The sequence below is a fragment of the Cololabis saira genome, chromosome 12 (assembly GCF_033807715.1).
Source record: "Cololabis saira isolate AMF1-May2022 chromosome 12, fColSai1.1, whole genome shotgun sequence".
Taxonomy (NCBI): domain Eukaryota; kingdom Metazoa; phylum Chordata; class Actinopteri; order Beloniformes; family Belonidae; genus Cololabis; species Cololabis saira.
Window position 1 is genome coordinate 15,762,074 of NC_084598.1, and position 22,483 is coordinate 15,784,556.

The 22,483-nt window shown below is 42.2% G+C and overlaps 2 protein-coding genes across 2 annotated transcripts in view; one reads left to right on the forward strand and one right to left on the reverse strand.

Moving 5' to 3' along the window:
• Positions 1-155: 155 nt before the first annotated feature.
• LOC133456360 (uncharacterized) lies at positions 156-20,122 on the reverse strand. Its single transcript, XM_061734841.1, has 7 exons — positions 20,095-20,122; positions 19,547-19,644; positions 17,737-17,809; positions 6,543-6,836; positions 4,879-5,001; positions 4,675-4,782; positions 156-1,151 (listed from the first exon to the last, which is right to left on the reverse strand). The coding sequence occupies exons 1-7, from the start codon at positions 20,120-20,122 to the stop codon at positions 1,078-1,080; spliced, it is 798 nt and encodes a 265-aa protein (XP_061590825.1). The 3' UTR covers positions 156-1,077.
• The window catches only part of cacna1fb (calcium channel, voltage-dependent, L type, alpha 1F subunit), a 111,233-nt gene continuing 94,716 nt past the window's right edge, over positions 5,967-22,483 (forward strand). The window contains exon 1 of the mRNA XM_061735699.1: positions 5,967-6,069. The gene's annotated coding sequence lies outside the window, so the exon portion shown is untranslated. The remainder of the gene's footprint in view (positions 6,070-22,483) is intronic.

Below are 22,483 nucleotides of genomic sequence, written 5' to 3' on the forward strand. Positions count from 1 at the left end.
TAATGGCCCTAACCCTAATAACCCTAGCCCTAATAACCCCAATCCCAATGACCCTAACCCTAATAATCCTAAACCTAATAACCCTAATAACCCTAACCCTAATAACCCCAACCCTAATAACCCTAACCCTAATAGCCCCAATACTAATGACCCTAACTCCCTATGGCCCTAACCGTAATAGCCCTAATGAACCTTACCCTAATAACCCTAGCCCTAATGACCCTAATAACGCTAACCATAATAACTAACCCTATTGACCCTAGCACTGATAACCCTAATTACCCTAATGACCCTAAGCCTAATAACGCTAATGACCCCAACCCTAATGACCCTAACAACCCTAACCCTAATGACTTTAACCCTAATGGATCTAACCCTAACCCTTCCCATATTTTTACAACTGTTTTTTGTAGTGTATAGTCATCTGGGTAGGAAAGCTGCGTTGGCCTCTGCATGACCTTTGTTCCCCTTTAACTGCCCAGTCATCGGATGAGGCAGGGGGTTCATCAAGATATCTTCATTCACCTAACCCTAATAACCCTAACCCTAATAGCCCTAATTCTACTAACCCTACTAACTCTAATAATCCTAACCCTAACCAACCAAACAACCAAACAATTTTTCCTCTTCGAGCAGTTTTGTTGTTTAACTGGTGTCGCTAGCCTCAATAAAAATTTACACTAGGATTATTTTGATAGCCCAGATTTTTCGTAGCAAGACAAGTTTATTTCTATAGCACAATTCAACAACAAGGTTATTCATTGTGCTTTACAAAATCATTAAAAACATATCGAAAAGCATGATTTAAAGTCTAAATAAAAAATGCAATAAAATAAAACAACAGAATTTACAGGACTCAAACCTGAGGGAATCTAACCCAAACAGAATTTGGTCTATCTCCACCTGTCAGCTGATCTCCGGTTGACCATGTTTTCACTTCTCCTGGTTTTCAGTTTCCGTCAAACATCGACAGAACCAGCCCTCACGTCTCAGTTGTTCCCATGAAGGGGTTAAAGACCTGGCTGAGGAGGAGTGTCCAGGTGAGGACCTGGATGTCAGCAAAGCTCTGACTGGTCTTCACACATAGACATCCTCCACCTGTTCCACATCCTCCACCTGTTCCACATCCTCCACAGGAATGGAAGGGGGGGCTGTGGAAAAAAATAACAGACGATAACTGTCTCAATAAAGCGGTAAATCAACTTTTCGAGACTCACTACATTGAAATAAAACAAAATTATGATGCAGATACTGTAGCTCATGTGTAACTATTATTGTAGCACTACCTCTTTTATGTTTGTAATTCTTAATCACAACTAAATGATAATTTATATTACGTCAAATTCATGATCTTTCATCTTCACCACTCTGCGGGACGCTCTGTTCTTGCATGTGACAGCAGCAGCCATGTATCTACAGTTAATATGGACAAATTCAGACACTTTTCAGGTATAATTCAATTAAATATTTCACATCAGTTACTCATGTAACTCATCCTGCTCTGTTCATCTGGAATGTTTATGTCCTTTTGTCCACACATGGAGGACATGAACATCTATTTATGCTATGATAAATTGACCAAACTCTTAAACATTAATGAACTTACTAAACCTTCTAGACCTACTTCTGTTATTATGCCAAAAGTTGAACAAACACATTTTAAAGGACTTTCTAATACTTCCAACAACACCGAATAGAAATGTAGGTTTTATTTATCTTATTTCCTTTAGTTATATTTATTGTTATAAGTGAAATTGTTCTGCGTCAACAATTAAATCTTAAAGGTGACCTATTATGGCATTTAATGTATATTTTAAACAGGCCTTGAATGTCTTAAAAACAATCTAAAGCTTGTTTTTTCTACATAAATCATAAATCCAGCCTGTGGGCCCTGTCACTAGTTTTACCGCTTCTAACCTCTTTTTCTGCGCCTCATTTTTAGGGAAGGGGGGGGTATGATAATGAGGCTCTGTGCTGATTGGCTCCCTGAATGACGTGTAGCAGGGGAGGAGCATAAACCTGCTCCGCCAGAGCAGCCCGAGCCTGTAAATTATCACAACACTGAATTTTCACAAATGGAAACTTTATTGTTAAAAAAATAAAATATGAGTTGTATATAAATAACATTTATGCACTATTTAAGCCGGATCTACCCGGAGGATGCTGAACGCTGGCCCCGGAGCCACGCCGGGCGCCCGGGAGCAGCGCTGCTGAAGCAGCGCGCACTGCGGCTTTAACGGGGGAATCTGACCGGTTCCGACCGGCCGGGACCGCAGGAACCGGCCTGGACTTGTAGCAGGGACTCCCGGGGACCGACCAGCGGAATTTCAGCCGGATATACCCGGCGGATGCTGCGCGATGGGCGCCGCAACCGCACGGCAGGCGCACAGATCGGCTCCGGAGCGCATCCTGTGCGCATCGTCGGCTACCGGGGATCAAACCGACAGATTTGCCTGAAAATCTCGGAGGGTGAAGCTGGTCCAGCCTGGGACAGACCCCCAAGGACCCAGCTCCCAAACCACCCGGGAACCTGGATGATTTAACCCGGATCCGCTCTGCCGCGGCGCCGCGTCCGACTGGCTCAATGAAAGGACCGCTCCAGCAGCGGAGAGAGCTGGTTGTGGGCGTGGTTTCAGCAGCGGAGGCTGAACCTCTGGAAATCTGCTCCTGTCGTTACGTAACGACAGGAGCAGATTCTAATCGGCTCAAAAAAAATCACGTGACACTGGGGGACTCTGTCCGGCGGGGGTGACAGACCTTGCAGAAATTCATGGTATTTTGTCTCCCCTGTGCTGGCAGGGTGAGGGGAGACCACTTTATATATGTTAAAACAAGAAAAAACGTGTTTTTCATAATAGGTCCCCTTTAAGGTCTGTCATACAGATATTGTCCATTAATGTTTACGGTGGTGTGTGCACACAGAGGGGTGAGGGGACCCACACCATAATCTCCCCCAAAATGGCTAGACCCTGCTCTGGAGATCCATCATTCTTCCCGATATACGTCCTTGTACAAACACCCACAGCTCAGCAGCTGCTCCATATGGAGCGCCAAAAGATCCTGAAGAGCTCGCTGATACAAACAAACCCATAAATGTTCTGTTTGGAAGGAATTAATACATTTAATGACATTTATATTACATATATATTAAATAAGAACAGCTTTACAGTTTAGTTCCAGAAAAGCCTCAATTACACAGTAGCCTGTTTGGAAAGTCCATCAACATCTTGTTGTTGAGTGACAGTTGGCCATGGCCATGGTGCCATCACTTTAGCTACGTAGCACTTATCACTGGCCTAACATTGTTGAAGAGCCTTTTGTTCTTATTTGGTGCTGTATAAATAAAGCTGAATTTAAATGTATCACCATGAATTCTGAACTGTGAATAAACTGAATAATAAGTTACTGTTTAAAGAGCATGTATTTTATTGTGCTGTTGTTTTCACATAGCAAGCATTTCAAATAGCTGATTTTTGGTAACTAAGGTGGGTGTGTTCACTTAAGTTATCTGTTCCACAACAGGAACATCAATCTTGGTCCAATAAACCATGACATGCTCTAGAAGGGATTTCTGATGTTACCTCCTCAGATAAACGTGCAGTTGGATTCCACCACACCTGTGCCCATGTCTTTTGCTAGGAATCTTGGTGTCATATTAAGGCTGGGACACACCAACCCGACAATCAGACAGAACATACGACACAGCTCTTGGTTCAGGCTCTGGTCATGTCACGCATTGACTACTGTAATTCTTTGTTGCTCGGGCCTTCCTGCGTGCTCAGTTAAACCTCTGAAGATGATCCAAAACGCAGCAGCCCGTCTGGTCTTCAACCAACCCAAGAGAGCTCATGTCACTCCGCTGCTAATCTCTCTGCACCGGCTACCAGTTGCAGCGCATATCAAGTTCAAAGCTCTGCTTGTGGCTACCAAACAATTACCCAAACGGCTCCTGCCTACCTTCACTCCTTCATCCAGAGCTACACTCCCTCTTGACAGCTCTGCTCAGCCAGTGAAATATGGCTGGTGCTTCCACCACAACGTGGTGTGAAATCAGTAGCCAGATTCTTCTCCTCCATTGTTCCCTGATGGGGGAACGAACTACCAAGGTCTGTCCGATCCGCAGAGTCGCTACCTACTTTGAAGAGCAAGCTAAAGACTCAGCTCTTCAAGGAGCACTTCTGCATCTAGTTAACTTTCTGCTCATCAGAATTAATTAGAAGATTTGTCCAGCATGACTCACTACTGAGAAAGCGGCATGCACTTATGACAACATGATCGTATGCTGGTGTCTTAAGACGTAGCTTTCTTGTGTAAAGAGGCTATTGTGTTAAGTGCGAAGGGAACACTTCAACAAAAAAATTAAATAAAATCTATCACTAGCATGGCAGCACCTGTGTCCAACTGGACTCTCAGCAGTCTGACCTACTATGTGATTTCTTGCTTGTGTTGTTCTCTTGTTTTGGATAAAAGCGTCTGATGAATGACAGTAGTAGTTGTTTTGAAACCAGATCTGTTCATGTAAACCTGCTACATGCTGAGAAACTAATTTTAATGAAACAATGTAATTTTAAAGTAGATTCTTAAAACTAGGCCGTTGAAATGGCGTTTTATGAAACCTGTTTCTTTGAACTGAAATCTTTTTTTCTCTCTCAGATGCAATGTGTGTTGGTGTACCATTATAAAGAGAATCCTCCCCCTTCTCATGTTTTTCATTTTCCTCTTGTTTTGCCTTGTTGCCATGGTAAGCCCGCATTGCCATGTAAACATTCTCCTCCATCTTATCTGAAAAAGAGCAGATTATAAATGTCTTATTAATGTGTGTCCTTAGGGCAAATGACTAGGTGATTAACTTAGACTGTCTCTGAATGGCTGCTGTACCTGATCTCACTTCCCTCTGGGTTCTCCTCCTCCTCTGGATGAAGAAGGGGATGAGCAGCAATAAAGACAGTAAAAAGAAGCAGGAGATGACCAACGTTGTCGCTACATCAATGCTGCTGGTTTCTGAACACACAAACACATGTTAGCTGAAAATACTGTACACCCTACAACAGCTGCACACAAACTGACAGACCAGCAACCCTACAATAGTTGGACGCCGACGACCCGGCAACTGGACACCAGCTACCCTACAACAACTGGACGCTGACAACCCTACAACAGCTGGACGCCGACGACAACTGGACACCAACGACCCTACAAGAGCTGGACACCAGCAACCCTGCTACAACCCTACTCCAGTTGGAGGTGCCCGGGTCTTCCTCACCAGCTACTGTTTCATTTGTGAGCAGGTCTTAACTAAGAGTGCTGCTTGTGTCTGGAGCGAAGTGCGACTCAGTTCTCATGACTACGGTCGACAGTCTCACAACGTCATGAGAAAGTTGTTCAACTCACACTTATTACTCGGTTGCGGCATGGGGAGAGCCCTTACATACAGTATGGGTCTTCTTCGTCCCTTTTCTTCTACTACGGATGGCGGATAAAAGAGGTGATCAGATTTTACACCTTTCTGTAAAGTGACTCTTAAATGTGACAAGAGTGTGTGGCGGACCCAAGTGCAACACAACGGCACAGAGTACTGAGTAAAAAGTCGTCAGTAAAGGAAACCTCACAGCAGGCAATAGAGCAGAGTAAAATGCAGAGCAGAGTTCAGTACTCAGGATCATGGTAACGCTCAGAGTGGCAGGAAAGTGAATACCAGAAAACAGCTGGTGGGATCACAGAGCAGATCTGGAAGCCGGAGCACAGGAACTATAACACCGATCAGTCAGGGACAGCCCAGGCAGCCCAGGCAAACAAAAACCAGAGACGCTCAGGCAGAACTCGTGTTCAGGGACAGAAGGCTGAGGTGATTAACAGGACAGGGGCAGGCAGGGTCAGAACCAGATGATCAGTCCAAGGGTGAGTGCTGGAAAGACTTGCATAACGCAAAGAACAATCTGTCAGTGACTGGCTGGGAGTGGAGTGCTTAAGTAGAAGCCCAGGGCTGATTGCAGATGTGGAGCAGGTGTGGAAGGCGGGACAAACCATAGTGACAGATGAAGAGGCGGAGCTGGGACGGGAGTGACGCAGGTATGGAGCTGGAGTGGATGTGATAAAATGTCAGTATGTAAGCGCCTTTGAGAGTTTACTGCTTGAAATCGATTCTATTGTTACTCCTGTATGTGTGTATGGTACAGCACTATAGCAAGAAAAAGGCTCTATCAGCTACCCACCTCACACTGCCAAATTACTTTTTTCCAAAAGTATTGGAATTATGTTCCGCCTACCTATGATCATTCCGGCACGGTACCCAAACATATTATGCCACCTTTTTACGTATGGTTTGAGATAATTATATGATTATTATGTATAATGTGGTAGAGCTAATTCAATTTGTTGATTTCTCAAACACCAATGACAATAAGGAGTCTGTCTGTCTGTCCATCCATCTATCTATCTATGTTGATAGTTTGTGGATGTATGAAAGTTTTGGTCAGTACATTATAGTTTTCGGTTGGTCTTGGATGTGGATGGTTTGAGTCTCCCTCGTGTCATGGAATCACCTTCCACTTGCAGGAGGAAATTTTTCTTTTCCTTCATCTTTCCTGCTTTATCAAACACCTCCAGGGTGTAGTTTCCTGCATCGGCAGCCTGAACTCGGCTGAATCTCAGTGATCCATCACTAAGCAGGTTGCAGCGCCCGTCTTGACATATTGCCGTTCTGTTGTGAATCAGCACGTGGCGGCTAGTCCATCTGACATCTCCTGCACTCTCCAGCATCCTTGTCAGCAGGCCGGAGTGCAGCACGATGCTCTCACCGCTGGTTCCAGACACTTTGAGGAACTCTGTGGTAGCAGCTGGGATCAGAGGTCACACAAAAAAACATGTGTCAGCATCTAACCTGTCCACCAGGGTCTCCGTGATCTGATCAGATTTAACTTCAATGTTCTGTGTATCAACAGGATATCTGAGCACTCTGGTGTATGAAGGACCACAACATAGATTCCTGTTTCTGTTACTAGTTACTGTTACTTTTTCTTTAATACTCAGAGGTACCAGCAATAGCAGGCCAGAAGCCAGTTTTCTCAGCATTTTATGAAGCTTTTTTTTTTTTGGCTCTTTTAAAAAAAACATATATGAGAGGGTGGAGCCCCTCTCCATCCGCTGCAAGTCTGAAATGAGAGAAACACAGGAAAACACACATTGGGCACACAAGTCTTTGGAATCTGCAAGAGAGAAAACAAACAAACAAACAAACAAACATGAACAGGCAGAGACACAAACAGCAACCATTCCAGGTCTCTAAAAACAAATCAGGATTAGGCTACTGCAGATATCTGTCCCCAAAACTGTGGGGTGAGCATGTAGGTGAGTGAGCAGGTGTGTATGTCTGTGTAACTGTGTGTGTGCAAGGTGGAAACAATGCTTTACCTGAACTGCAACTAGAGTGGAGGAAAGAGGGCACAATCATGCCACCCGAGAGACCAGAAGCTGACAAGGAAGAAACCCAAACCCAGGCCACCAGCAGCCCCACGGAGGACCAGAAGAGGGACAGGAGGAAACCCCCCTCCAGCAAACCCCGCCCCCATGACCAGCCAGGAGGCAGCCAGGAAACCTACGGTGGACCAGGACCCAGCTGAGCCCCAACCGCCCGGCCGATCGCGGGGCCAAGAAGTCCATGTCCTCGAGGCCCACAACCCTCACCTGGCGAGAGGCCAGCTCGTCCCGGAGAGATGGGGCCACCCCGACACTCAACTCTGGTGTTGAGCCACAGTCCGATGTGAACTATGTGATTATGTGATTATATGACCAGTGGAGGCCTTAAGTCAGCATTGAAGCCCAGCTCTGAGGCCTTGGTCTGAGACCATGTAACGCCCGCCAATGTAATAATGCCCACAAACGTAATAAACCACAAACGTAATAAAAATATGCAGCTTTTAATGTAATAATCCTGCAAATGGTATACATTTCCCACAAACGTAATAGTCGCTGCCTACTACAAACGTAACACGCGATTTCCCACAAATGTAATAACTATTACGTTTGTAGAGATTTATTACGTTTGTGGGGAAGTGAAAATATTCAACTTTCAATGTTGTAATAACTTCCCACAAATGTAATAATGCAATGAATAATGGTTAACAGATAACCTATATAGTATGTATGTATATATATATATGTTACGGTAAATGTAGAAACATCCGCACTCTCGCAGCCTGCCCTGCATAATTAATGCTGTGGATGTGTCAGACCCGACACTTTTTCGGGGAGTGTAACGTTAGGCCATTCAACTGAACTGTAGGCTATTCTGTAGTAACTGGACTCTATCTACCAAATGAATTACGTTTGCTTAGTTTGTTTTGGTTTCATCAATTTGTGCAAATGGAGGAGGAGGAGAGACCTCATCTCATCATGCGCAGCTTTCGGGTTTGCGCGATTCGGGTTTAGGAGCGCACCTTCCATGAGAGAGACGCTCCAACTGTTTGTCTGTTTTGGAGGTGGCAAAGAGAAGAATAGATATTTCCTCACAAAGACTGTTACACTGGATATTTGCGAGTACATTACCCAGACCTATGGTGTGCCCAAATTCAGAGCGCACTCCACTGCGCTTTGCCACCTCGGTGGCAAAGCTCTATTCTGGGGTGCCAATGACGTGATCTGTAGTTTGAATTATTCGTTTTGGAATACTCAATTTAGGAATATACTGCATGGGATTTGGACTCAGAATAATGGCTATAATTGCCACGGCATGCAATTGTCGGGCGTTCTGCTATCAGGCACCATTACTTTGGAACCAACTTCCAATCTGGGTTAAGGAGGCTGACACCACCTCCACCTTTAAAACTAAACTTAAAACCTTTCTGTTTAGTAAAGCCTATAGTTAGTGTTTAGTAAACCTCTAGCTGGTGTTGGTAAATCTCTAGGTAGTGTAAACTCTAGTGTGTTAGAGTCAGTAGTCATAGTTGCAGCTATAGAACAAAACTATAATAGCTAGTCTCAAATATAGCTTTGCGGTAGATATGCTGGCAATTATAGCCATTATTCTGAGTCCAAATCCCATGCAGTATATTCCTAAATTGAGTATTCCAAAACGAATAATGCAAACTACAGATCACGTCATTGGCACCCCAGAATAGAGCTTTGCCACCGAGGTGGCAAAGCGCAGTGGAGTGCGCTCTGAATTTGGGCACACCATAGGTCTGGGTAATGTACTCGCAAATATCCAGTGTAACAGTCTTTGTGAGGAAATATCTATTCTTCTCTTTGCCACCTCCAAAACAGACAAACAGTTGGAGCGTCTCTCTCATGGAAGGTGCGCTCCTAAACCCGAATCGCGCAAACCCGAAAGCTGCGCATGATGAGATGAGGTCTCTCCTCCTCCTCCATTTGCACAAATTGATGAAACCAAAACAAACTAAGCAAACGTAATTCATTTGGTAGATAGAGTCCAGTTACTACAGAATAGCCTACAGTTCAGTTGAATGGCCTAACGTTACACTCCCCGAAAAAGTGTCGGGTCTGACACATCCACAGCATTAATTATGCAGGGCAGGCTGCGAGAGTGCGGATGTTTCTACATTTACCGTAACATATATATATATACATACATACTATATAGGTTATCTGTTAACCATTATTCATTGCATTATTACATTTGTGGGAAGTTATTACAACATTGAAAGTTGAAGATTTTCACTTCCCCACAAACGTAATAAATCTCTACAAACGTAATAGTTATTACATTTGTGGGAAATCGCGTGTTACGTTTGTAGTAAGCAGCGACTATTACGTTTGTGGGAAATGTATTACATTTGCAGGATTATTACATTAAAAGCTGCATATTTTTATTACGTTTGTGGTTTATTACGTTTGTGGGCATTATTACATTGGCGGGCGTTACAGACCAGTCTCGAGTTTTATGATACCTGACCACATGGCTTTGGAAACAAAGGAATTGAGAGAAAACTCCAAAGCCAGCGGGGGGTCTGTAGTCCGCTGAGGGGGCGGGGCCAGAAAAAGGTGCGCATGAGATGATGCGTGTACAGTAAGGACACTATATCCATCCGCGGGTGCTGCGGACATCAGCGCAGTAGATAAATAGAGGTGGCTCCCCGGAACTCCTTCTTCCCGACCGCGTCCTTGTTCCTGAGTGGACCTCTCCGACTCTCTCCCCGCTCCAAGGTTCCTGTTTGCACGAGGGACTGTTGCGTTTCACAAGGACAACCTCACCTTCGATCACCGCGGCCGTGCATCAGCCCAGAAGCACAGTAAGAGGCTGTGTCTGGGCAGAGTTAGTTTAAAGTAGTTAGCGTTGATTGTGTTTACTGTATGCTTTGTATATTACTGTGTCACACGCCGACGGTTTCTCATGCAGACCGATGGTCGTTGCTTTTGTTAAGTGATTACTCACTGCTGAAGCGGTCTGTACTACTGTTTCCCAACAAAGCTTAGAGCAAGGGTGGTGGTTTCAACCCCAGACACTGGCTCCTGAGTGGGAAACCGTACGACGATAAAGGTACCGGCAGTCAGAGGTGGAAAAAGTACAAAAATATTGTACTTAAGTAAAAGTACAAATTTTCTGCTTGAAAATTACTTAAGTAAAAGTAAAAAGTACCCATTAAGAAAATTACTTAAGTAAAAGTATAAAAGTACCTCAAATTAAATATAATAAAGTACCAAAAGTACATGGTGTAAAAAGTACAAAGTACAAAGTACAAAATTCAAAGTACAAAATTATTTTCAAAAGGATTGCAAAGAAATGAAGAATCCAAGAATTTGCTTACAACTCTAAATAATGGTGATATTATTCTGACCCCTTTAGCGTTTGTTTCCATTACCCCATTTTAATTACCCCCTTTGTTCATCACTGCTACTGTACCCCATTGGCCCCGCTGACAGGAGACTCTTCAACTGATTGAACTTTTTAATGCCAAAACCACCTTAGAAGGGGTGGAATCAAAGAATGGTGCCCATGGACACGCGTCGGCTGCCGCTCAAGGCTGATTTATGGTTCCGCGTTACACCAACGCAGAGCCTACGGCGTAGGGTACGTGGCGACCCGCACCGTACGGTGCGCTTCGCCGCGTACCTACGCCGTACCTTACGGCGTACGCTCTGCGTCGATTTAACGCGGACCGATAATTCAGGCTTCAGTCTTCATCGGTCCTCGACGCGACGGCGGTTCCTCCGGCCTTTCCGGCCCGCCTCTGCAGCGCAACTCCCCCGGGAGATGCCATGTTTCCCCCGTCCGCCCCAGGTGTCTCGTCACGGAGCCGCCGCCGGGCAATCACGGGCAATTCACTCGCCCCCCTTCCTTCCCGTCCGCCTTATGGTTCCGCGTTAAATCGACGCACACCCTACGCCGTAGCGTACGGCGTAGGGTGTGCGTCGCTGCGTACCCTACGCCGTAGCTCTGCGCCGGTGTAACGCAGAACCATAAATCAGCCCCCGCTGTGCTGTTCTCACGCCTACATTTTCATTTATTGTAAGACTTTAATTTGTAGCTAGTAACGACGTGTCCAATTTTAAATATAGCGGATTAAAAGTACGATTTTTTCTTTGAAAATGTAACGAAGTAAAAGTAAAAGTACAGAAAAATGAAAGTATCAATAAAAGTACAAATTCTCAAAAATTTTACTTAAGTACAATAATGAAGTACTTGTACTTCGTTACTTTACACCACTGCCGGCAGTAAGAAATCACGCCTCTTTTTCCCACAGCTGCTGGCGTGATTATCTGCAGGGTTGTTTTGCTTATTCTTGTGTAGCGCGCCGACGGTCTCTCATGCCGACCGGCGGTCGTTACGTGTGTATTTTACTGTGATTATTCTTCCTCTCCTTCTCACTAACCCACACGGGCACGTTAGTACTTAGACCATTAGGCCTCCAATACTTTCAGTAACCTGAGTGGAGAAACCTTCCCCGTAGTTAAAAGGAACCCTGGCTATTAAGACATGTAGGTCTTAAAAGATAAATGTTGGTATCAATTATAACAATGTGATATATAAAACCTTGTTTATGTCTTAGTTTTTATAAAATTTGAAAATATAATTTAACTCGTAGGTCGCCATTGTTGTTTACATTCTGGGTAGTGACGTCAGACGGTGGCTCCTGCTAGCCCCCGTCCAGTGTTTTGACACCCAGAAACAGATGAAAACACAGCTAAACAGGTGACGGCGCACCAGAAACACAGATCAAAACACAGCTAAACATTAAGGTGACGGCGCACCTACAAAAAAGTAAAAAAAAAAAAAAAGTACCGCACCATAAAGCATGAACTATAAAAACACCATAAAACTCAGATAGACTAACCGACCACACGTTTCAACTAGCACATTGCCGATGCTACAATAAAAACCCCAGCCAGATCTGGTGTCATTACATTAAATAAAGATGTTCTTGCCTATTTGACGCGAAGTCTGCGCCTCCCGTTTCGTCAAAGTCCCGGGCCAGTCCCCTCAGCCTCTGGTCTGTCATCAAACGGTGGACCCAGCACCGAAGCCGGTTCTATGCCCACCCAAACGTGCATCCTGCACACCGGGGTTTCCATCCCGGCGGCGGCGAGAGCGGAGAGCGGTGCGCTGCAGGCTCTAGAGCCACGGCTACGCAGTCTACGCCGTCTACGCCGTCTACGCCGTCTACGCCGTAGACGGCGTAGACGGCGTAGACGGCGTAGGCTACGCTGTAGACGCCGTAGCCTAATGCACTGGTAAGATGCGCACGACTTTGATCATTTTTGCAGATCTCCCGTGGATCACAGAACTTTGATCCAGTTTGCCTGAACCGAGACGTCTTATGGGCTCCCTCGTCAGCCTCCACGGCCGGGAGAGAGCTGCTCATCTATGTTTTAGATACCTGTCCCAGTTAAACTAACGCGGCTTATCTTCCGAGAGCCACCGGACTACTTCATCGCCCCCAGAATACATTGCGCAGGTAGAACATGGCGCCTCCCGCAGGTCAAAATATATGATAAACATTGTAGATTTTTAAAGCAATTAGATTATTTTATGTGTTTCTAACAACATATTTTAGTATAAGAGAACAATTGTGTAATTAGGGACTACAAGTCTTAATAACCAGGGTTCCTTTTAAAGAGCGCACGACTCAGTCACCACGTGACTTGGTCAGCCATCTTTTCTTTTGTCTCAGCCTACCATGTGTATGCTAGATCCACGTGACGTTATTTGCCATTTTGCTTAGATCCCCGCGGCGCTGCCCGCCATTTTGTTTGGTCCACGTGTCGTGACGTGGTCCGCCATTTTGTTCGGTCCGCATGGCGCTGTTCGCCATTTTGTTTGGTCCATGTGTCGTGTCGTGGTCCACCATTTTGGTCGGCCCGCGTGGCGTTGTCTGCCATCTCCCTTTTGGTCTAAGTAACGTTGTCCGCCATTTTTCTTTTGGTTTGCGTGCCATGACATGGTCCAAAATTTTGGTTATATGTCCACGTGACGTGGCGTTGTTCTGAGACACATACACACACCCATACTGACACACACACCGCACTGACACCCACACTAGGGTTGCCACCCGTCCCGTAAAATACGGAATTGTCCTTTATTTTAGAAAAAAATGTTGCGTCCCGTTTGAACTAATACGGGACACGATTTGTCCCGTATTTTCCCCATACACACGTCTGTCACACACACATCTACACTAAATTTAACAATTAATGAACAAAATAAAACACAGGAAACATTAAGGCCATCAAAATCTTTGTGGCGGGACAACCGGACCTGCTGCGTCTGTGCCCAGATCTTTATATATTATTATTATTATTATTATTATTATTATTATTATTATTATTATTATTATTATTATTATTATTATTATTATTATTATTATTATATAAATGTGTGTGCCAGACAGTGGGGAGGACTCGGGCTTCACCTCCAGGTAGGGGTTGGGAATTGGGAATTAAAAGTTGCGTTCCGTATTGAACCAATATGGACATATTAAGCTCTTATTTATTGATGTCATAATATACAGGTGAAGGTCGGAAAATTTGAATATATTGCAAAACAACATTCGGAGTAAATTTAACTAAGGTGAAAAAAATATATTATTTCCCCACTACATTCAAAGTGAGATATTTCAAGCCTTTATTTGTTATGATTTTGGTGATTATGGCTCAGTTTATGAAAACCCCAAATAAAAAATAAATTAGCGAATATATTATGAAATCAATAAACAGTTCCATCATCAAAATTATAACAAATAAAGGTTTAACACATCTTGCTTTGCATGTAATAAGACTAGGTAATATATTAGTTTCACCTTTTAAGTTGAATTATTGAAATAAATTAACTTTTACACCATATTCTAGTTGAATTATTGAAATAAGTTAACTTTTACACCATATTCTAGTTGAATTATTGAAATTAAATCAAAGCATTTTGTTTTTTCATATAAAATAAACACATTTTTATGCAGTTTAGAAGTTTTGGGGCTTTTTTTTTGGCATCTGCGCTGCTGAAATCGGGGTGTCCCTTATTTTTATTTCTGAAAGGTGGCAACCCTAAGCCAAACACACGCGGATATATCAGAAGTTTGTGTTGATGTTTAGTTAGTTGTTGTTTTGTGTAGTTTAGCCATCAGAATTTATTCGAAGTGTTGTTTTATCATCTTTTTGACACTTGTGTAAATAAATTCTGATTAACTTGAATGAGATAAGTTGTTTGTGTTTATTTTATAAATATTTGCCGCAACTGCTGGTTGCAAAGGTCTGTGTTCGGACTCCTTCCTTCACTATTATTCTGAGGAATAACTTACCTTGAGACTGATTTTGCTGTTTAGTTATCATTTTCCTGATTATATCAGGTCGTTCCCCGTTTTGATTCATTCATTTTGATAATTCAATTTGATAATCTACTTTATTAATGTCTCAGGAAATGTTAAGTTTGAAATAATTTATTTTTATTGGAAAATTTAACAAAGAGTTTACTAATTTGCATAATATGTAAATAAATGTCAATTATTCTCATAAAAGAAACAAATTGGTTGTTTTTATTAAGTGATCTGTTTTTTTTCTATTGCATATTTAGAATTGGGCTTTAATTAAGCAAAAGTAAGTTTTATCCGATTACTCGATTAATCGATGAAATATTTGATAAAATAATTGATCACAAAAATATTCAATAGCTGCAGCCCTAGTCCACTGCTTCTGTTGAGCGCTCATTCTCAGCCTTAAAATGAAATAAAACATACACACAGCTGGACAGATGTGGCTTTCAGCATTGGCCTTCATGTCAATAGAAAAGGATTTATTTTTGAAACTTAAACACACAGACAAACTGTACAACCAAGTCATTGAGGTCTTTTTGAGGAAAGAAAGGAGAATTGATTTTGTTTTGAAATAAGTGTTTTGGGGGACACAACCGTTTTGGTGAGTGCACATTTTATATAACTTTTTTTTCACGTTTAATATGTTTTTTATAATTTATTTAATTAATATCAAATCCATAATAATGAACTAAACATGACAAATATACTGAAAATGGAACAAAAAAATCTTGCCCTTGTGCAATGTACAGTATGTAAAAGATCTGGCGCATTGGCCCATTTCATACACAACTGAGGTGATGCAATGCCTAGTAGTGCTTAAGTGTGTTTCTAACTACTCTCCGGGCCTGGTGTTATAAATGATGGCATAATGAAAGGTATTTAATGACTAAGTTGGACATCTATGAACGCCTAAGTGTGAAATACACCACCCGCCACTGGACTTTATAAGACCAAACAAAACTATTGCAAAACAACCAAAAACGGTCAAAGACCAACTGAAGACAAACCAACAATAGAATATCCATCTATCCATCCATTTTCTATACCCGCTTTATCCTTTTCAGGGTCACGGGGGTCTGCTGGAGCCTATCCCAGCTCATTTCAGGTGAGAGGCAGAGATTACACCCTGGAGAGGTCACCAGTCCATCGCAGGGCCACATATATACACACAACCATGCACACTCACACTCACACATACGGGCAATTTAGAATCTATGGGCTCAAATTAATGCCATAAGTATTTTGTATCTGTAAATAAACTTTGTACTTGTAGAAATATTTTGTGCGTGTGCAAAACATATTTGTACTTGCAAAAAATATTTGTACTTGTAAAAATATTTTGTGCGTGTGAAAAAAATATTTGTACTTGTAGAAATATTTTGTGCATGTGCAAAAAGTATTTGTACTTGCAAAACATATTTGTACTTCTAGATACAAAGCTACAAACTTTTTACAAAGCTACAAACTCTTTTTACAAAAGCTAAAACTTTACAAAGCTACAAACTTTTTTTACGAAAGCTACAAACTTTTTTTACAAAGCTACAAACTTTTTTTACGAAAGCTACAAACTTTTTTTTCAAAAGCTACAAACTTTTTTTACATCTACGAGTTTTGGCAGTGTTTTGACATGCCAAAACTAACAGCCAATCAGCGATCTTTGGCACGGGTTTCGAAGGGTTTCTGGAGAGCCAATCAGATCATTGCGTCGCCTACTGACGTCGCCGCCATATTGGATGTGGCAAGACTGGTGCTACAAACTAATACAAGTAAATGGACTTATTTTCATAAAGCACCTTTCTACAAAGAAATTTACGTTTTACGTCTCATTTATTCATTCACACACGCACTAATATACTTGGGAAACAGTTAGGCACAAAATATAATATATTTAATTTTCTCAGATGGCGAAAATAAGAACTTTATTGATCCCACATAGGAGTAATTCATGTAATTCACTCAAACAAGATATATCCCCCCTCACAAAAATAAGAAAAATACAGAAACATATTCTCTCATTAACAAAGCATATTTTACATCTTTACACATTACATTACATTTTATGTTATTGTTATTTTATTGTCTGAAAAATGGTTCAAATATGTTATTTTGTTATTTGAATTTTTTTTTATTCGTTTTGTTGATAAAAAAATATGTCTCTATTTTTGTTAGGGGGGATATATATTGTTTTTCGGCACTAACATGAATTACTCCTATGTGGGATCAATAAAGTTCTTATTTTTGCCATCTGAGAAAATTAAATATATTATATTTGGTGCCTAACTGTTTCCCAAGTATATTAGTGCTTGTGTGAATGAATAAATGAGACGTAAAACGTAAATATCTTTGTAGAAAGGTGCTTTATGAAAATAAGTCCATTTACTTGTATTAGTTTGCAGCCCAGTCTTGCCACATCCAATATGGCGGCGACGTCAGTAGGCGATGCAATGATCTGATTGGCTCTCCAGAAACCCTTTGAAACCCGTGCCAAAGATCGCTGATTGGCTGTTAGTTTTGGCACGTCAAAACACTGCCAAAACTCGTAGTTGTAAAAAAAAGTTTGTAGCTTTTGAAAAAAAGTTTGTAGCTTTCGTAAAAAAAGTTTGCAGCTTTGTAAAAAAAGTTTGTAGCTTTGTAAAGTTTGTAGCTTTTGTAAAAAGAGTTTGTAGCTTTGTAAAACGTTTGTAGCTTTGTATCTAGAAGTACAAATATGTTTTGCAAGTACAAATACTTTTTGCACATGCACAAAATATTTCTACAAGTACAAATATTTTTTACACACGCACAAAATATTTTTACAAGTACAAATATTTTTTGCAAGTACAAATATTTTTTGCACACGCACAAAATATTTCTACAAGTACAAAGTTTATTCACAGATACAAAATACTTATGGCATTAATTTGAGCCCATAAGAATCACCAAACAATAGAATGATTGCACTCTGGTTTCTGAGGGAAGCTACTGCTACTGTACTCACCACTGCTCCTCTTCCTCATTATCAGGATTAGTAACCGGAGCAGAAACAACAAGGCAGGCATCCGACTCATGTCCTGAAGAGGAAACACACACTTTCAGGGGTCAGTGTTTACAGCAAGTGCTCGTGTTCCAACCACAAAGTTTAGAGGCCATCTGCACAGGCACTAGTTTCCTGTTAGATGAACACTATTTCCATCAGCCTGCAGCCTCAGGAGTGATGTCACCAGGGATGTCGCTGCTTGTTTGTCTGCTTATGTCTTTTATGTCATCATAGAAATGCCTTTTGTGGGCCGCTCAGTGGTGCAGTGGGTTAAGCAAGCGGCTCATGTACTGAGGCTACAGTCCTCCTGCAGCGGTCGCAGGTTCGAATCCTGGCCTGCGCACCTTTCCTGCATGTCATCCCCATTCTCTCTCTCTACTCTCTTCCTGTCTGCAACTTGAATAAGGGTGACTAGAGCCCCAAAAAATCTTATAAAAAAAAGGAATACCTTTTGTTTGTTTCCTTCAATAATCATACTTTCTCTTTCTTGAACACGCTCATTAAGCACTCACAGTAGTAGATGAAAACGTAAAGAAATCTTTGCCTTTAATAGCAGACTGAACGTCCTTTGGCAGCAATGACTTTCGATAGTTTGCAGTATTTCTGTTGTAGCCAACATGTTGTTTATGCTGCATAATACTGCTGTCATGAAATGGTTCTGGTGTCCGTACCATTTACAGCCAGTCGCACCAGTACAGAATGTACCAAACCAATGGACCCATTAGTTACCGCTCCCCCTTAGTTACAGTTACCATTTATCAGCTGTTTACACTTTTACAGTGGGCACTGTCTGTGTGAAACATTATCCCAAGATGTTTTAAACTAATTTTTAACCCAAAAAGGGAACATCTAAATCAAAATCTATATCTGAAAATAGACCTGGTTGGTAATAAGGTTAAATTGGAAGTGAAGGTTTACAGGAGCTTCATCTTACTGTTGTCATGGTTACAGATGGCAATATCTTTTCATACACCACAGGGGAAAGTTCAATTTGTTAACTTTAATTAGTCTCATTTGGAAAGACATGACTTCAGCTGTTATTTACTTCACACTATCTGAAGTTACGTAGCGCAGTAGCACTGAAGTTGGTGCCACTCCACCTCCTTATGACGGTCCTTATGACAGCCCCGTCAAAAGGAACAAGTTGAACGTCAAACTGTACTTTTTATGTTTGAAAATCCTACATACATTTATTTTTGGAACATTTACCAGCCTTGTAACCTGAAAATTTCCAGTATTATTAGTACTTTCCTTGCTTTTTAGTACTTCCTGTTTCTGATTGACTGTCTGTCTGTGGACAGTTTTCACTTCACTCAAACGTGTTGAAATCAGAGTTTTAATATGTTCTAATGTGCATGAAATGTTTAAATGTTGTGTATGTTGCTCTTCATGCCTACCTGAACGTTTCCTGTCAAACAGACTCAAGATTAACTCTGTTATCTAGCCGTCTTTCAAAGAAACAGGCAGATCTTGGGAACTCCCAAACATCCACTGGCACTTCAATTCAATCAAATTCAATTGTATTCATCTATTATAACAGAAGTTGTCTCTAGGATCTTTCCAGAGACTCAGAACATGACCCCTGATCAAATGTTACATAAACATAACATAAACACTAGCAGGAAAAAACTCCCCTAGTGGGAGAAAAACATTGCGCCAAACAGTGGCAAGGAAAACCTCCCCTGTAGGGGGGAAGAAACATTCAGCAGGACCTGGATCATAAGGGAAGACCCTCCTGCCGGAGGCCAGAATCCTTCTAAGCAGGACTCACCTGGTTTGATCCTGGAGCCTGGCCCTGCAGATGGACTGTCTTCAGAGCATCTGTGTCAGCTGTGAGAGGGGTCTTCAGCCAGCAGAAACCAGGCTGGCCTGCAGAATGAGAAATGATGGTGTGGGCTCAAACAGAGAAGCAGTGGATCAGATCAGGAAGTGGTCAAGACCACACTAGTTTTTAGCTCCTGCTCTGAAACTGAAAGACTGCCGTGGTTTTATTTAAATACTTATTTTGCTCTTGTAGTCCTAGCTCTGTTGAGACGTGTATTATTTTAACTCCAAGCAGTGAGTACTTCATAAACTTCTTCACTGATAAAATTATTTCTGTTAGAAAAATATATTGTAAAACTCTTCCAACTACTGGTACCAATGTATCAAATTTAGCATCTTCAGAAGTGGAAGCTGATTTGTGCTCCGACTGTTTCTGTCCAGTTGAGCCCTCTGAGCTAACAAGAACCTCAGCTTCATCTGAACCATCAACTTGTATTTTAGGCTCTGTTCCAACCAGACTGTTCAATTAAGTTTTTCCAAACTGATACAGTGTACTGTGTTTGTCCTCTGCTGTTGGACTCATACCTGTGTTTGTCTTCTGATGATGGACTTATAAATGTGCATAATAATGGGCCCCAAAATGGCTAAACCATATTTTGTTGTCGGTAAAGTAACTTCTGCTTAAAGACCCAGTGGGCTAAACATTATTATTTATTTATTTAGACAATTATCTAGAACCAAAACTAGTTGAACTGACAGAAATCCAATCCAACTTTATTTGTTAGTGCTTTAAACAAGCACAGCGTACCAAAGTGCAAAACTGCAGTAAAAGACGATATTGACATCACACAAGACATGAACCTCAAGTCTCCATCTTTAGACAGTTTCATATTAAAATGTTGCTGCATGTGTTGACTTCACCACAACAACTGGAAACTACTTCTACTTGTCCCACAACGTTTATGTAGCAGGTATATAATGGTATATATGTAAATGCATTCCATCAAAAATCCCTCACGGCATATTATTTTATTGTCACTCTTATTTTGTTATTTTCGTCTTATTTTGTTGGGGTCCTCACAACTGCGGTGACGTCATCCACCTGCTTTCGCGCGTTCTCTCCCTCTTTGCCTGAGACAGCCGAGGGAGAGGTACGTGGTTTATTTTCCACCTGCTACAATTTTGCGTTATAAGTGTCTTTAAAGGTATAGTCTGTAATCGTATTCAAAAACATTTATTGTTATACTGGGTGAAATGGTCCTTCCATCCTGAGAGTAGCCAGTGAATAATGTGTTCAGAAAAAGGAAATAAAAAAATCCGACCTCTCTGACAGCTTTAATCCTGTAAAAACTCTGACCTGAATCTGTTATTTGCGCTCCGAATGGCACGGATTGGTCAGAGGATCAGAGGCTTGGCAGGGGGGAAAGAACCAATCAGATGCCTTCATTTTATGTCCCGCCCACGCCCCCCCTCCGTCCCATGCGCGCACTCGCTTCCAGCCTGCCTCCAGCCCCTGTGTCCGCTTCCCACGGGTCCTCCTCGGCTCAGAGTGTCCCAGTATGGGGGTCTGTGGCAAAACACCTTGTCTTACTCAAGGTGTTTTGCCATTCCACAAAAATGACGAATGATACAATCTACTGGTTTGAAAAAAAATGGTAGATTCAAAAATATAGATGTCTATGGGCCAAATCCACAAAAGGATTGCGCGGTTTTTGCGGCCGCTAAACCGGTGCAAATGAGACAAAATGAGAGCGTCTAATTCACAAAGCACCCGCAAAGGGGGAATTGCTCCACAAACTGCGCTGCCAAGCAAATAGTGGCAGTCTGCGCCGGTACCATTTGCATGCATGCAAATTAGGTAATTCGGCGCAAAATTGCCCCCTTTCTATGCAAATAAGCCTCATTGCAAAAAGCGCCTAATTCACAAAGGCCAGGGCTATTTGCCACACGCAAAAATAGTGGAGCAAATACCGTCTTTCAGAAGCGTGTATTAAACTGCGCGCAAACTCCTCACTCCCCGTCTCTCTGTTTCTCTCTCTCAATGTCATTCAAGCCTGTGTGATACTGAATGATATTAAGGGTGAAATCTACAGTCAGACATGACTGTACACAGTCAGATCAAGTGGGGTTGTGGACTTATCTCGGATTTAAAAATAAAAATAACAGGACGGAGCTCAGGATTCATCCATACAGTAGGGGCTGCTTTATTACAAACAATTCCACCATATAAACATATAAATCTAGAATGTGTGTGTTTAACAGCTTAATAATGTCATCACATATCACAACATATATCAGACTTAAAATAATAAAATAATAAAATAGCGCTGATCGTGTCCCTCTGTGTGAAGCTCAGTCAGTCAGGACTCTGGTGCTGCTGCTGCTGCCGTGGTGACATGCGGGGAACCTCCTCACACTTTAGGACAGAACAAATGAGGGGCTGCGTTTAGGGAGCCCCACAGAGCCCCTAAAGGGACTCAGATTTTTTTTCATATATATGAGTTTTACTCGCGCGTGAAACCTTTACGTGCAGGTGTATGGTGCCTAAATTAGGGTCCCGCGTTAAAACGACGCAGAGCCTACGGCGTAGGGTACGCGGCGACGCGCACCTACGCTGTAGGCTCTGCGTTGAAGGAACGCAGAACCATAAACCCGCCCTGAGCAGCTCTGAGGGGAGACGGGAGAGGATGAGAGGGAGCGGGGGGTGAAGCGGGGCTGCGGGGCCGTTTTCGTATCGCTTTCATACAGTGTACACATACAGCTTTCATACGTGTAGCAAAACAAAGAACATGAATTACCATTAGATCCTGATCTGATCCCGATCCGGTGTTAATGAAGTTACTGGTGCTGTGCCTTGTGCGTAAATGCGCACAGCCTCTTAACATTTGACATTTCATTAGCTTATGTCATACAGACACTGAGGTCTTTTCTATCTATCTATCTA

Excerpts from the sequence above, each read along its gene's own strand:
- LOC133456360 (XM_061734841.1), bottom strand. The coding sequence starts at position 20,122 with ATGAGTCCAACAGCAGAGGACAAACACA. Across the intron at positions 19,645-20,094 it reads AACAGCAGAGGACAAACACA|GCCAGCCTGGTTTCTGCTGG; the intron begins GTACACTGTATC and ends CTCATTCTGCAG. Across the intron at positions 6,837-17,736 it reads AATGAGGAAGAGGAGCAGTG|CTGCTACCACAGAGTTCCTC; the intron begins GTGAGTACAGTA and ends CTCTGATCCCAG.